Consider the following 14,525-nt stretch of genomic DNA (forward strand, 5'->3'; position numbering starts at 1 on the left):
TGTGTGTGTGTGTGTGTGTGTGTATGTATGTATATATATATATATTTATTTATATATATATTTATTTATATATACATCAGAATTTTTGTAGGGTGATGTTAATGCAGATGTGTGTGTGTTACAGGAGCGTGATGGAATGCGGGCTATACTAGAGTCCTATGACAGCGAGCTGGCGCCTACCGAGTACTCTCCTCAACTCAGCAAACGACTCAGGGAGGCAGAGGACATACTGCAGAAGACGCAGAACCACAATGCGGAGATGGAGGTTTGTGTACACACATACACCAGGACCAAACCTGTATTTATAGTCCCCTCCTTTGTCTTCCGTATAGCTGCGTTTATTGTTGTTAAAACCAACTGGGATTCAATTATATTTTTAATTGAATATAGGCCTGCACGGTACGAGGGAAATTTGCAATGTGGATGACACTGTTCAATTTTGTAATGACGATATTACTTGCAATAAATGAGCAAATATTGAGGTGTGCTTACACAGTTTTGCTGAATGCAGAAAACAGAAAAAGGTCACTATCGGTCATCTCCTCCATCCCCCTCCTTCTGCTGCAGGTAATGTTGCTGTGAGGGGGGGCTGCTGTCTCAGACTGTAGCTATGAGTTTACAGACGTTTGTGTCAAATGAACCTGCAGTCTACACACTTCCATTTAGCTTGTTTATAACAGTTCACTATTAGCTTTACGTTAGCGCACTGTGCTCGTGCAAAACCAACCGCGGTGGATGGACATGTTGAAAATGTAGCTTTTCTTCGTGTTTAAATCTTGTTGAACAGGTGGTGTGATGAAGAGCTACGACTGTAGTTGTTGTCAGCTCCGGTAAAAAGTTCACTCCTCACTGGTCTACACTGTGCTCTCTGCTGTGTGAGAGGCTGCAGCCCCACACCAAAATGCGGTAGAGTTTTTTTTCCCGGTTCATTTGGCTCAGGCGCTGCGCCTTAAAAACCCTTCATGCATGGCGTTTCAGTCAGTGTTTTGCGATGTGTTTATTGCACATGTTCATATCGCGATGACGATGAAAATAGGCTTAATCGGTCAGCACTAGTATTAACATGCGTCTTCAGTGATCCGATCACAAGTGGACAGCTCTAAGTACGTCAGTTCACACCTGACTTTAAAATGCGTCTCCACATGCGTCTTGATTGACCACTTGTGATCCGATCTCACTTCCCCGCTTTACATGCAAATAACCCCTCCGTGCCCCACTCGCTCTCTCTCTCACTCGCTCGTTCTCACACACTCCATAGACTGTAAATAAAGATGGATGTAGCCTTTGTGACGTCACCCATAGGTTTCTGAGGAGCGGTTTTGAAGCTCAGAGCGGGCTGCTCCACCATCGCCATCTTGGCAGAACCTGACTCCCACTGAACTCCCGGCGAATACAAAAATGGGCAAAGAGGAGGGGCGCGTGTTGAACCGAGACTTGCCAGCTTGTGGCAGGCATACGCTCACCTGTCTGTCACTCAAAGTGGCAAGCCCTCAATTATGCAGAACTTAAAGACTTAATAAAATTTTAACGAGTTATATTAACCCCCCCCCCCCCCGTACAGTTATCATGGAGGAGAAATGTAGCCGTTTTTGTGCCAGGCTGTAAACATGTTTATTTCTGCTGTAAAGTTGGACCTTATAAAATGGGAGTCTATGGGGATTGACTTGCTTTTGGTGCACTTTAACAATGGACCTGTTGGGTGGGTGCCTCGGTGGCTCACCTGGTAGAGCGCGTACCATTTGGACTCAGTCCTTACTGTAGCAGCCTGACCCACGGCCCTTTGTTGCATGTCATCCTCTCTCTCTCTCACCCCAAACTTTCCTGTCTCTCTCTCACTGCTACTCTAATAAAGGCATAAAAAAGCCCCAAAAAAACAAAACAAAACAATCTGTGGATTGGCTAAAAACATACCTGTTTATTTGCATATGTAGCGGGGAAGTGAGATCCGATCACAAGTGGTCAATCGAGACGCATGTGGAGACGCATTTTAAAGCCAGGTGTGAACTGACGAACCGAGAGCTGTCCACTTGTGATCGGATCACCCGAGACAGATGTTAATATCAGGTCTGAACAGGGCCAATGAAACTGTGTCAGAGGACGTCAGTAAGGTAGTTGGTCCTTCAATGTGGCCCAGGACGCATTTTGCGTTCACAAAGACTGTCAGGCGCTGCGCCTTGAAAACCCTGTGACTGCATGGCGTGTGTAAATAAAATGATTTTTTCTAATTCATCGCATCTCAGTCAGTCTTTTGTGATGTGTTTATTGCACATGTTCATATTGCGATGACGATGAAAATAAGATTAATTGGTCAGCACTAATTGAAAATAAAGTACTCATGATTTACACTCCTAGGTTGCTCGCCAGTGTAGTGTTCATGTTGTTAACTGGTACTTTGCACATAGCTAATAGCGTTGCAAATGTGTGCTGCTTAGCTGGTCCCTGTCCACACAATCAGTTTGCTTAATTAGTGGGCAAGTTAAAACTGATAAAGTGATAAAACTGCTCTTGTAGTTCACAAGGGCATTGTGAGCAACACTGGAATGAAAAGAAGGCGGGAAGGTCAGTGTTTCAAAATTGAATGAACTACACACCTTGGTTGATATATGGTCGCGCCTGCTTCTGCTCTGTGCACCTGCTGTTTCTGTCAATGCTGTAAATTGGAAGGAAAAAGACAAATCGTATTTTGTGTCTCTAATGACTTCTTGTCTGTCAACTCAGTCCCAGCTGACCAAAGCACAAGAAGAGACAGGGACGCTCAAACTGCAGCTACAAACGGTCAGTATACATTTACATACAAACTCCTATGCATGTCTATGTCTGTGATATGCAGACAAATAGAAATCGTTTGCTAACCCTAGTTAACTTCCATTCATACTCCACCAGTAACTAAACAAAAAAAAAAAAACAAGAAACAACAATAAAAAACATTTAAATGTAAAAAAAAAATGTATCAATGGTATAGAAACCTTTTAATTAGTATTTAATGATTAGCCAGCCGTTAACAGGCATTCTAACCTCAGCCATTAGCACTCAAAGGTGCTTTATAAGTACGCTTTTGCTACAGAGGCAACATTAGCATTAACAGCTGTTTATTTACCAGTCCATATGAAATGTTCAGCATCAACCCGTCTTCAGTGGTGGAAATGAATGCCAATGTTAACTCTTCTTTTGCTTCTATTTCTATCACTTCTACTGAAGTTAGCATTCTCAAGTACCTTTTTTAGTTGTGACTGTTATCTCAGCAGGTGTGCTGTGCCCTCCTGAGAGTCAAAGACGCTTTAATACCTCTGTGACTAATGCAGACCAACATCATTTTTACACCGGTGGTCCTGCCGATCTTTTCAAAGGGGCAGTCTTATTTAGCAGCTGGATAGGTATTTACAGTACAAGTACATTTCATTTTCTTGTGTTGAGTACTCTCCCTCCTCTTAAGGGGCACAAATTGACAGGTGAGAGGATGTATAATACTAACACTGGAACCTTTTTTCTTTTTTCTTTTTTTTTAATCAAGGTTGCAGTGACAAGATAGTGTAGCTTGTGAGTAACATTAAACAGTCTAATGTGAATTTTGGCAGATTAAATGGTTCATTTCATCTGTCAAGTTTGCTGTATGAATATTTCTTAATTAGTGGTGCTGTAAGTTACAGAAAAGTTATAAAAAAAAAAAAAAACTTGACTTGTTTTAAAATATTAGATAAAAACCGGGATAAAGAGTCTTCAGGCGTGACTTAGACTCTCCTACATTCTCTGGGAATCTGTGTTTGTGTCTTCACTCGTTCTACAATCTCTCCTCTTTTCATGGCTCCTTGTTGCCAGGGAGACATCAACATAGCCATGGCAATGAGTATTGACGTGTGAAATCCACCTGTCTGGTATAGCAGTAATTACTTATTCGTCTTGGGAAGACTGGGAGTGAGGATGAGCTGAGAGACAGACAGATGCAGTCAGACAGAGGAAAATGGGTGTGCAAATGGAAATGAGGGATAATTGCAGAGAGGAGAGTGAGATCAGAGAGAAACTAACTAAGACACAGATGGACTAAAAACAAGGACTGGGGGGGAAAAAAGCCAGGGCACTATGAAATGGAAATGGGAAAATGAGTCAGTGTATGGTGTAATGGTGTATAAAGTATATATCTGTTTGTCTGGATATCTGACTGGAAAAGATAGCAGCACACTGGAAGAGAGTCCTCAGGATTTATCTGCAGGCAAAAAGGTTTTCTGCCAGGCAGATGGCCAAAGGTGGGCAGACGTTTGTGTAACGGGCCCATTTTCTTTTCTGTGTGTCCCAGGTGGAGCTGGAGATGGAGGCTCTAAAGAAGCAGCAGGCCTCCGCTGCTGACAGCAGCTCTTTAGCCACCAAAGAAGAGGTCAGCATACTCAGGTAGTTAAGCACACACATCACATCCACACACCCTGTTGCAAAGACCACCAAGTTAAAACCTGGCACATGAAAGATTCATGTCTATACCTGGGGTGGATTAACTCTCACAGACCTCAAATGCGTGTCTGTGAGCAGCGCCATACCTCAAGGATTAACCTATGGAGTCAACAGAATGCGTAAGGGCTATTTTGCACGGTATATATTAATTACAAGCGAGTGAATGTGTGTGCATGCATTTTTTCCAGACAAAAAATTGAAGATTTAGAGGCAGAGCGGCAGCGTTTGGAGGAGCAGAACAACATCCTGGAGATGAGACTGGAGAGAAACAATCTACAGGTAGGCACCAAAACTTGCCTCCAACTGTTTTCTGTGATGGATTTATTCGTCTGGCACAAAGGAACCAATTTAATAACCCCAAGGGCAGGAACCTAGCCCGTATGACACTGCAGATTGATTCACACAAACGCTTCCCATATCTGACAGTTTTTCAAACACAATTGGACCCAGGTGTGATTCTGGCAGCGTCCAATGGAAAAGTTGTGGAACCTGTGGCTGATTTAAAGTCCTTCTTTATTTGTCGAAGGGATTAGGATGGACAGAACAGTTGGGGGGGGTGGGGAATGGGGGGCGGGGGGGTCGTGAAAATAAATGTAGACCTTCCTCAGTGTTGTCTCTGTATGTGTGTGTGTTTCATCTCAGTCAGGTCCTCTAACTCCCCTGACTCATACTGTGCCAAACTAAGTCTACCAGGGCACTTTAATGAAACGTGTGTGGGCAAGCGTGTTGGTTCCATTTAGCTGTGGGGTGAATGAAATCCATGTGCTCTCGAGCATGACCACCACTTTTAAGGCAATTGACAACCCAGCGTGTGTGTGTACGCGCGTGTGCGTGCGCACACACAGGTTTCAAGGTTGCACGGTCAATGGATCAGGTCAGTTCTTAGGAGTTAATTTTTATGACTCCTCCATGGTCTAATGCACACCAAGAGACCTCTACATCAGGCCGAGTGCAGAGATGAGTGACTGAGCGGGGAAGCATTTGTAAGGAGAAATGAATGGGCTCGAGTGACTTACAGAACTGAATGCTCGAATAAATTGACAGTAGGATTTTCATTATATCAACTTGCACTTTAGATTCCTGTGGCAGAACCCATCATATCCACCCTGTCTTTATATTTAGATCATACTGACGAGTGTGACTGTCAACCACTCAGATTACCAGTGTAATGAGACTGCTTTCCGTGGACTCGAGCTCAATCATCCCCACCAGCAGTCTGTCAGGAGGCGCTCCTGGGAAATTCAGATTTTCATACCTCTATATTTCTCATTTTTAATATTATTAAAGTGACTAGTCATATATAACAGCAACTCAATTTTATCATATTGTTAACAATATGATACTTGCATACTGGTTCAGTGGTGAACGCTGGTGTCATAGAAGGTCTCTCTCCTCATCAGGGGCCTGGATCATGAAGCCAGGTTTGTAGGCTAGCCAGCGATCTTATGGGTTTTTTTTTGTTTGTTTTTTGTTTTTTTTGTTTTTTTTGTTTTTTTTTTTACAACTGCAATGCTTTCATCTTTGTTTTTCCAGAATTACTTAACTCTGGATTTCTTACAAACATTCATTATTGATCATGACAGAAACGTAAACACAGTATATCCTGTTCACCGTATTTTTTTTCCACCACCTCAGTTGTTCAGAACAGTAAATTTGGAGGCTTTATGAACGGGTTATTGGTATTACCATTTATCATTTGGCAACGGAGAAGCAAAACATAAACTTGACGAAATTATTGCTTTGTAGGTTAAAACAGCGACGAGGTAGATTGGAACAGAATGAGCGGGATGATTGTTTTATTGAATTTCTTCAGAGTGGTTTTTAGTAAGGATATTTGTCTGACAAGGCCGTCTCCAAGAGCCCGCAGTGTTCAATTCAGTCTTATTATTAAGAACAATAATGTTATTTGCAGACAGGCTTTCAGAACCTGTCAAGAGCCGCTCTGCTCTCCTCCATATGTGTTCTGTCTTATTTTAAGTAGCCCCTCTGTGGTTTGGACCCTGTGTTCTTTCTGGTGTGACATGACGTGATCATCATCATTCATAAAATACAATGGAATTGAAGTTGGCTTGTAAAATATAAGAATCATTCATCTCTCATCAATCTCTGCATACCATAACATCTTTAATGATAGACTTAATACTGCTGTACTTTGTCTTTGTGCTCTGGCTGTCATGTCAGTGTCTAGACAGAGATAATTGTTGCCGTTGCAAGATGTTGCATCAACATAGTCTCTCTGTTGTGCATGTGCTGATGTGGCCATAGCAAAATTATGTTGAGACATTAGTTTCAGTTAGAAAGAAATAGTGCTGTTGATATTTTAACCTGAGTTTGTCATGCTTGTAGTTTAAATATGTTTTTTTTCCCCGCAGTCTGAATGTAGGTCTCACTGTGGTAGTTATGTCATACAAGGGTTTGCATGTTCATGGCAGTTTGACCTGTATACTGCTTTGATCAAGTTTTTGTATATTTATTGTCTTGAAATCGTGAAAACAATTTAAGCAATTTAAAAATCTGAAGACATTACTAAATGTTTAAGGCCTGCAACCAACACCCCGAGGCTGCAGTGTTGACATCTTCTCCTTTTTTTCCCCTTTCCAGCATTGGGGTTAAAAATATAAAACTCATAGTGACTATGGGTTTTTATGGCAATGTGGCAAATGGTGCCAAGAGTTGTTGCTCTCTTGTTAGATATTTTTTATTCCGCATAATGTTGGGTAGATGTACAGATCATGTAATTGCCAGCAGTTGTCACCCAAGCCGACAAATCAACAATCCCTGGTGACATAAACATGCACCACTTTGATTACAGATTTCCTGAGGGCAACCTTGTCCATACTTATATTTTACTGTGACGACTGAACACAATATTGTTCAATATTTTTAATGAGATGTCAAAGACCGTGCACAGTAAAACCTGGCTGTTTTTTAAAGGAGAGGAGCTGCAACACTAGTGTCTGAGAAGAAGAAAACACAGAAGGGTACAGTAATGAAAGGACTGGATTTTGACCTGTTATTTTGTTCAATATGGTCCATTAAATTATCTCCAGACCGGCCCTGATACTGATCTTTTTTTATCGGCTCTGGGCATCTCCACTATTTATCAATGACATCTTATGATTTCTCAACAAAGGTAACTAGAAATCTTTCTAAACAGTGAATATTTTGCCTTATAAAAAAGCACAGCCTTCTCCTCTTTGTCCCTCTACCTCTTTTTAGTCACTTTATTATTTTTGAAATGTGTGTCACAGACCTAAATTGTGCGAAGCTGAAGTGGATCTCAGTTAAGCTCAGGGTGATCTTGATATCAGCTGAATGATGGCAGCAGTAGTTGAGGGCAAGAAGGCACAGTCTTCTGTGTGGTTGAAGTGTCTTACACAGCATCAGGCTTAAACATGCCTGTCCTAGTATTGGACTTCTGAGAACCTTCCCTTATCACCATGAAGCTTGTGTCTCAGTGTTGTAAATACATTATTGACTGAGCTCCAGACAGTGTGTCGTCCCATCACGCTCCTTGTCGGTCATGTAGGGAGTTGTGTGCACTGGTAGGGAAAAAAGAACGAGAAAAAGAAATCATGGTGTTTCTGAGTAAAATTGATAATGGCTTTCTGACTTTTGAGCAGAAGAGATGATGGCCGTGCTGTTCGGTTTTTATCCTGTAAATCAGTGAAATGATTCAGTACGTCAGAGAAAAGTGCCTCATACTGCTTCAGACTGCTCAGTGTAAGATGCAATTTGAGAGAGAAATGTCAGTAATGAAAGTTTGATTGAACATTAAGTATTTTTTGCTTCCAAAGGAGGGTATTTAGCAGATTTTCTTTTCTTCTGGAAAATACTTTGTGGAATATTTCTCCCTTTTACAACCTTTTTAAAGTCATAATCTGTTCTTCAACTTATAAATATAAGTTCCTGCTCAGCTAGAAAATGTGGAAAAAACCAGTCAGTCTTGTAGATGGCAAACTACAACAACCACATGGGAGTCCAATTACCAGCCCTGAGAGTCAAGAAAGGTCACCAAAGCGCTCGGTTCATACAGGTGAGATGGTTCAGTGTGACAGACTTGTCTGAAGAGGATGACAGATCTCACATTCCAGTTGCTCCTGAGGGAATCTTCAGCACAGGTCTTGTCTCCGTGTTGAAAAGATGTGATACTAAGAGGGAAGTAGGAGACCTTGGAGCTCAGTGTTCAATGGAAGATGCTGCAGCTATGCAGACCTTTGCCTTCATGCATTCTGGGCACAACCTCTCCCTCCTGTTGTGTAGCCATAAAGAGCCACAGGGACTCTGTTCTCTGTGGCAGAGCCTACCGGTGTTTCTGATGCCAATACTACAAGGTCTAAAAAGCTCTGCATCTCTACCAGCTGGTCCTGTGCCTCATTTGGCAGCAGGTGGAAGGCCAGCGTCCCCCTCTCTGGTGTTTTTATAAAAAGCCTAGAGACTCTGACCTGTCTGCAGAGCCTTTTGTACTCTTTGGGACTCAGTGATCGCTCTGTGAGCCCCTCGCAAGACCAACTGCAGACCAGGACATGAGGCTGCTCAGCAGAGATATGCTGTAAGACATCCTTCCTGTTGGCTCCAACAACAGAGACATGTTGGTGATATTTAAGCCCTGTCCGTGCCTGTACGCAGTTTATACCAGGGAGTCTGAAGGCGACCATGCAGCCTTTTTCTGCTTTTGTCCCAGATGTGCTCAATCACCGCTGGCCGGTGGATCTTTGTGATTTCTTACTGCACTTCAGAACAACATACCCCACTCCATAGTTAAACTTACATACACTTGTGCTTCGCATGTGTATCTAAGCTTAACTAAGGATTTTTTCAAAGGATACCAGATATTTGTGTCCTGAACTAAGCTGTACATGGATAAGCCCATTACCAAACAAAACTTTCTCAGTGCAGTGGGAAAATGTTACACTATAACTGCTCCTCTTGACTCCATCTTGAGCTTCCATGAGGAAGCTGCCTGGGCTGTTTAAGTGACTCTCATCAAATGGTACCCATGCAGAAAAAACACTTGAGTGTAACTACCCAGATTAATCCATGGTTGCCTCATTGCTTGATGGAGAGGGCTACAATGCCTGCTCAGCAACTGCTTTGTGTTCATCATAGCCAGCCCATATCACAAAAGGCCTCAGTTTCAGCTTGTTGTGAACATTTTCTAAATGACACCTCACTGTTGTCACGTAGTGCTTATCAGTGCCGAGTTTGCTCATCCTTGTAGTACACTGCTTGATGCACTTTTACCATGGGAAAGGCCACGGACAGTTATGGACCAAATGTGAGGACAAAGGTGTTGCTATAACAACATTAATATACAGTACAGTTTTTATACATATCATTTTTAGCTAAAGGATGGGTCTTGTCACCACCTCAGATTTAAATAGTGGATGGACACAGTCAGTGAAATATGAGGAATAGGAAGGAAACCTTCCCACGAAAACGTGAGGCAATGGATCGTCTTCACTGCTCACCACAAGTACATATCATGCCTGGATATTCATGAATCTAACAACAGGACTGGCATTAAGACCGTAAGAAATGTATGCCCCATTTTTTTTTTTTTTTATGTATGTAAAAACACAGCTACATTTCTTTCTGTGAAGCTCAATACTAGATAGTTACTCTGGATAATCCACAGACCTTGCAGTACAGACTACTCTTTGGTAAAACAAAAAGTAATTTCAATGAAAACTGTTGATAATGAGATTTGTGCATTATCTAGACTAACCAAGACACTTCTCTTTTTTCTGTTGCTCTTTTATTTTCTAGTCAATTGAGCTCCGCTATGAACTATGAAATGTTTTTCACCTTGGCCGTGTCGGCTATTGCCACAGACTTCAGATATGAATATCAAAATCTCTATGGCCAAGCATTGCCATGTAATTGTAATTTGGGTGAACCAATCCTTTTAAATGCATCTGTGGTTTCCACAGGACAGATATCAACAATTTGTAAAGGAGAGAGGCTAAAAAAAGCCAACCAAGAAATGAGCTGTAGTCTGTTGTTGATGATACGCCTCAGTGAAAGAGCTTCCTCTTCTGTCTCTCCATTCAGCCTCCCTTTATCAGCTCATGTGGTTTTAAGTGTGTGCGCGCTTTTTCTTCGTTATCTTTTTTGATAGTGCCCCTCCGCTCTCGCACTCATGCACACTGGCTCACCAATGGTGTGTCACCTGTTCCATCAGTGACTCATGTGTCCCCTGTGGTCAGTGCTGTGTTGAGTATATAAATGGATGTTTCAGAGCGATTTGTTCAGCTGTGTTAAAAACAGACATTGTTCCCTGGACTTCGACCTCCCCTTCCCTCTTTCATACTGCCGCTCTACCTCTCTCTGCTCCTCCACTCTCTCTCTTTTTCTCATGCTCTTGATCTCTTGCTCGGTTGCTCTCTTCCCCTGCCTCTTGCTCTTTTTTTTAAAACAGTCTCTGCTCCCTGGTATTAGATGTGTTGTTATTGTTGTTCTATGAATAAGAGATATGTAGCCTCAGGCACTTAGAATGGCACTCCACCTTGCTGCACTGTAAATACTGTGTTGAATAGTAGGCTGTATATATGCACACACACACACACACACACACACACACACACACACACACACACACACACACAAAATAGGCCAACTAAAACACTGTAACATTAAGTAGTTTTCTTACATCCACTTTGAAACTCAGGCAATTTGGCATTTCTCTGTTTTTGCAGCAGTGAACTAAAGTATAATTTATAACCACAGTGCACCACTTTCTCTTCACAAATGCAGACGTACATATGCATTGTAAGCTAATTATACCTCTCCCCATTTTATAGGTGATCGTCCCTGTTGGTGAGAATCTACATTCATGTTTTGTTTTTCAGTGGATCATACTTAGTTTTTGTCTGTTGTGCCGTTGTTTTCTGCATATAAGGTAAAATAGATGTGGGATAGGGATTGTTAAGATTTTAATAGTACTACAACTCTTACCCTTACTGCTTTTCAAAAAGAAAGAAAGAAATAATAGACTTAACATTGCTTTATTTTCTGTTATGTAGTATGTATAAATTAACATCTTTGAGTAGCAAACTGCATCAGCATTGTTTTGAACAAATCACTAATGGTTCATTTTTATCATTAACACATGTTTGTATGATTAAGTTAACTCCATGTGTGTTCTCCAGGCTGCTAGCATACATAGCACACGAGGGGCAACGGCAGATGAACTATGAGCTAGCTGGTCGTAAACTGTACATTTCTGAGTTTGTATGTGATGGACTTTCGGTAGATGTTTGAACAGATTGCTTGTGTTTCTGACAGTACATGCAAGACGCTTGTGGCAATGAGCATAACCGCATATTTGAACGTTTAGCTCTCTCTGGCATTGTTGGCATTGCTGCCCCTCTCCCCTCGTACACCCAGTCTCCAGGAGAGAGAGCTCTCTTCTGGATTGGGAGTAGTGTAAATACATCACAGACTCGAGATAAAACGTGCAAGATAAATTCTGTGTTGGAGTAATAAATTGGAAATCTATTTTCTTAATTTCTCCAGTACCAAGAGAAGAACCGATAACGCTGGAGCTTATCGATACTGCGGTCTTTAATCGTTTACAGTGGGGCCCATTTCATACGAGGTTTCAGTACCCATCAATAATGGAGAAGATGGCCTTTTGTCTATATTCTCATTTCAGTTCGATTTGTGAGGAGGGTTCAACCAATTAAAAAAAAATATGATGCTACTTCTTGGCTTGTTATGATGCTCTTTAATGCCAAAGAGAAAAAAATTTCCTTTGTTTTTTACCATTGAGCAGTAAATTAAACCTTTGCCCCTTGGCTCAGTCCAGGCATCCATAAAGTGAAATATGAATTCCACGGCCAAATCATTCTAATTTTCGTTAGCTTGACCTAATTTTAAGGAAGTGTGTTTGAAAGAGTTTTCACTGTTTGACAGAATGTAGCTGTTGGCCGCATTTTGAGGACCTTCCCCTCTCTTTTTGCACTGGGTTTACAGCTCTAATCTACATATCTGTCTCTCACTATCTGGCTCTCCCTCCCATTTTCTCTCGCTGTGTTTATCGCAACGCACATACAGATGCATCCTTGAATAAACTCTCCATACACTGATGTAGAACTTCAAAAGATGTACGCAGGAAGAAAATATACCAGGACCTTTATTTGGCTGTGACGTGTGTGCAGTCCAGTTGAAATGGTTTGATATAAATATACACATGCTCCGCTCCTCATTTTGGGAAGCTCAATCCCTCTGTTCCTTTTAAATTATACAAAGCGTTATTTATAAGCGTGTGAGGTTTTGGTTTTTTTTTTTTTTTTTCTTTCTTCCCTCCATCCATGTTGCTTTTTCCTCACGCTGAAGGCAATGATCGCCCTTCCACCCTTTGTTTTCATTGTGTTCTTTTCTATGTCCTTCACCATTTCCCATCTTCATATCCCCTTTCTCCTCGTCTGCCTCTTGCTCTCCCCCATGCCTGTAGTTTATTTGGCAACTGTTGCTTGGGGGCATATGGAATCTAATTTAGCCAGTAATCAAGAGCTCCGATTGGTGTGTGTGTGTGTGCGTGTGCGCCTCTGTGTGTGTTTCTGCATCTTGGTGTTCCTGTTTGTGTGTGTCTTCCTGTATTGGCATTAAGCTAAGATAGACTCTTCTCATTTACCGAAACATCACAGAGTCAGAAGAAAACAAAGGAAGAAAAGAAGGAACTTGTGTTTCCAGGAAACGACGTTACCATTTTTGCTTTAGTATTAGCCTCTAATTCAGAGTTTCCTCTTGTTGCTGACATCCATCTTTATTTACTACTTATTATATGTTATGTAATGTTTTTGTGAGTCTGTTTGATAGATAAACTGCTGCTGGTAAATCTTGTTGTACTATCATAACAGCATCAATATAATGAAACATTTATTAAAACTCTTCTGTTGCCAGTGTTCTTGCTATGGACTTAAAGAGTTTATGAAATATTTAGTAAAACTATTTTATTTCTTGCATTTATTATGGAGTTATATATCAGATTTGGTCAACTTGACATCATATTTCCAAGGTTTAAAGACAACAGCTAATGAATACATACTTTAAAGTGAAATTATTTATGTTACTTCGCTAAGAGAATTGCCACTTATAACATATCAGTGAACAAAGCCTTTTCTTGTTCTTTAATGTAAACAGATCTATGTGCTGCACACAGTGTATTAGTGGAAAGAGAGCACACTGGGAAATAAATAGGTAGGCAGTCTGTTGCTCATAACTTCACTGTATTATCCCGTAGCCTCTGTAGAAAAGATTTTGGCAGAGGTTACACAGAAAATAAATATCTGTAGATATAGAAGGTTGAAAATAAAGCTATTTGTTTGAATTCCAAGCGTTTAGCTGCAGACCTGCGTCATCAATGCCCTGTCATCACCATTTATAGCTCAGATTAAATGTGAATGTTAGTTACAAGGTGATTGAATAAATTGTTGCATTATCCTGTGAGAGTCTAGATGTTTTCATTAATCTGTTAGTGCTTTTCCATTCACCTGTTTATATGCACATTTTCAAAAAAGTTTGACGTTAGATATCGCAAAAAAGTTTGTACCCCTTGGCTCGTGCAAAAATTGGTGTATCGATAATGACAGAATGAAAACAGACTTGGCTTGTAAACCATGATGTACATGAAGCATGTGACGTTCAATAATTACATAATCTCATTTTGCCTTCATCTGCAACGGTTTAATGGAACGTGATTGAATTATTAGCACCACCAGCTGTTTATCTTTGATGAGCTTAACTCCTAATATTCATGTAACGGTACTGGATGGAAACAATCTTTTATTAACACTGTCTTTCGCTTGTGCTCGGACTTTTGCACTACACATGGACTAAAGCCTTACTTGTGCATCTACCCCCCAGAAATAGCATGCATGTGTGTATGCACTGTATATTTCTGAACATGAATGTGCCAAATGCTCTGAATTTGCATTCTAATTCAGTACGAGTAATTGCTGGACCATTGTTGCATGTTTCCCTACTGAAATGAATCAGATTACAACCTGTGTGCACTTTTTCCCCAACTGCCTTCACCAGTTATGTCTAGATACCAATAAACGACACCGTTGTTGCAGTAA

At 41.0% G+C, this 14,525-nt stretch overlaps 1 protein-coding gene across 1 annotated transcript in view; it reads left to right on the forward strand.

Annotated features, from left to right (window-relative positions):
- The window catches only part of mad1l1 (mitotic arrest deficient 1 like 1), a 60,376-nt gene that overhangs the window by 16,062 nt on the left and 29,789 nt on the right, over positions 1–14,525 (forward strand). The window contains exons 12-15 of the mRNA XM_056372399.1: positions 125–265; positions 2,719–2,775; positions 4,292–4,383; positions 4,629–4,719. Of these exons, the coding sequence (XP_056228374.1) occupies positions 125–265; positions 2,719–2,775; positions 4,292–4,383; positions 4,629–4,719 (381 nt within the window). The remainder of the gene's footprint in view (positions 1–124; positions 266–2,718; positions 2,776–4,291; positions 4,384–4,628; positions 4,720–14,525) is intronic.

Source organism: Seriola aureovittata, chromosome 3, assembly GCF_021018895.1.
Source record: "Seriola aureovittata isolate HTS-2021-v1 ecotype China chromosome 3, ASM2101889v1, whole genome shotgun sequence".
Classification (NCBI taxonomy): domain Eukaryota; kingdom Metazoa; phylum Chordata; class Actinopteri; order Carangiformes; family Carangidae; genus Seriola; species Seriola aureovittata.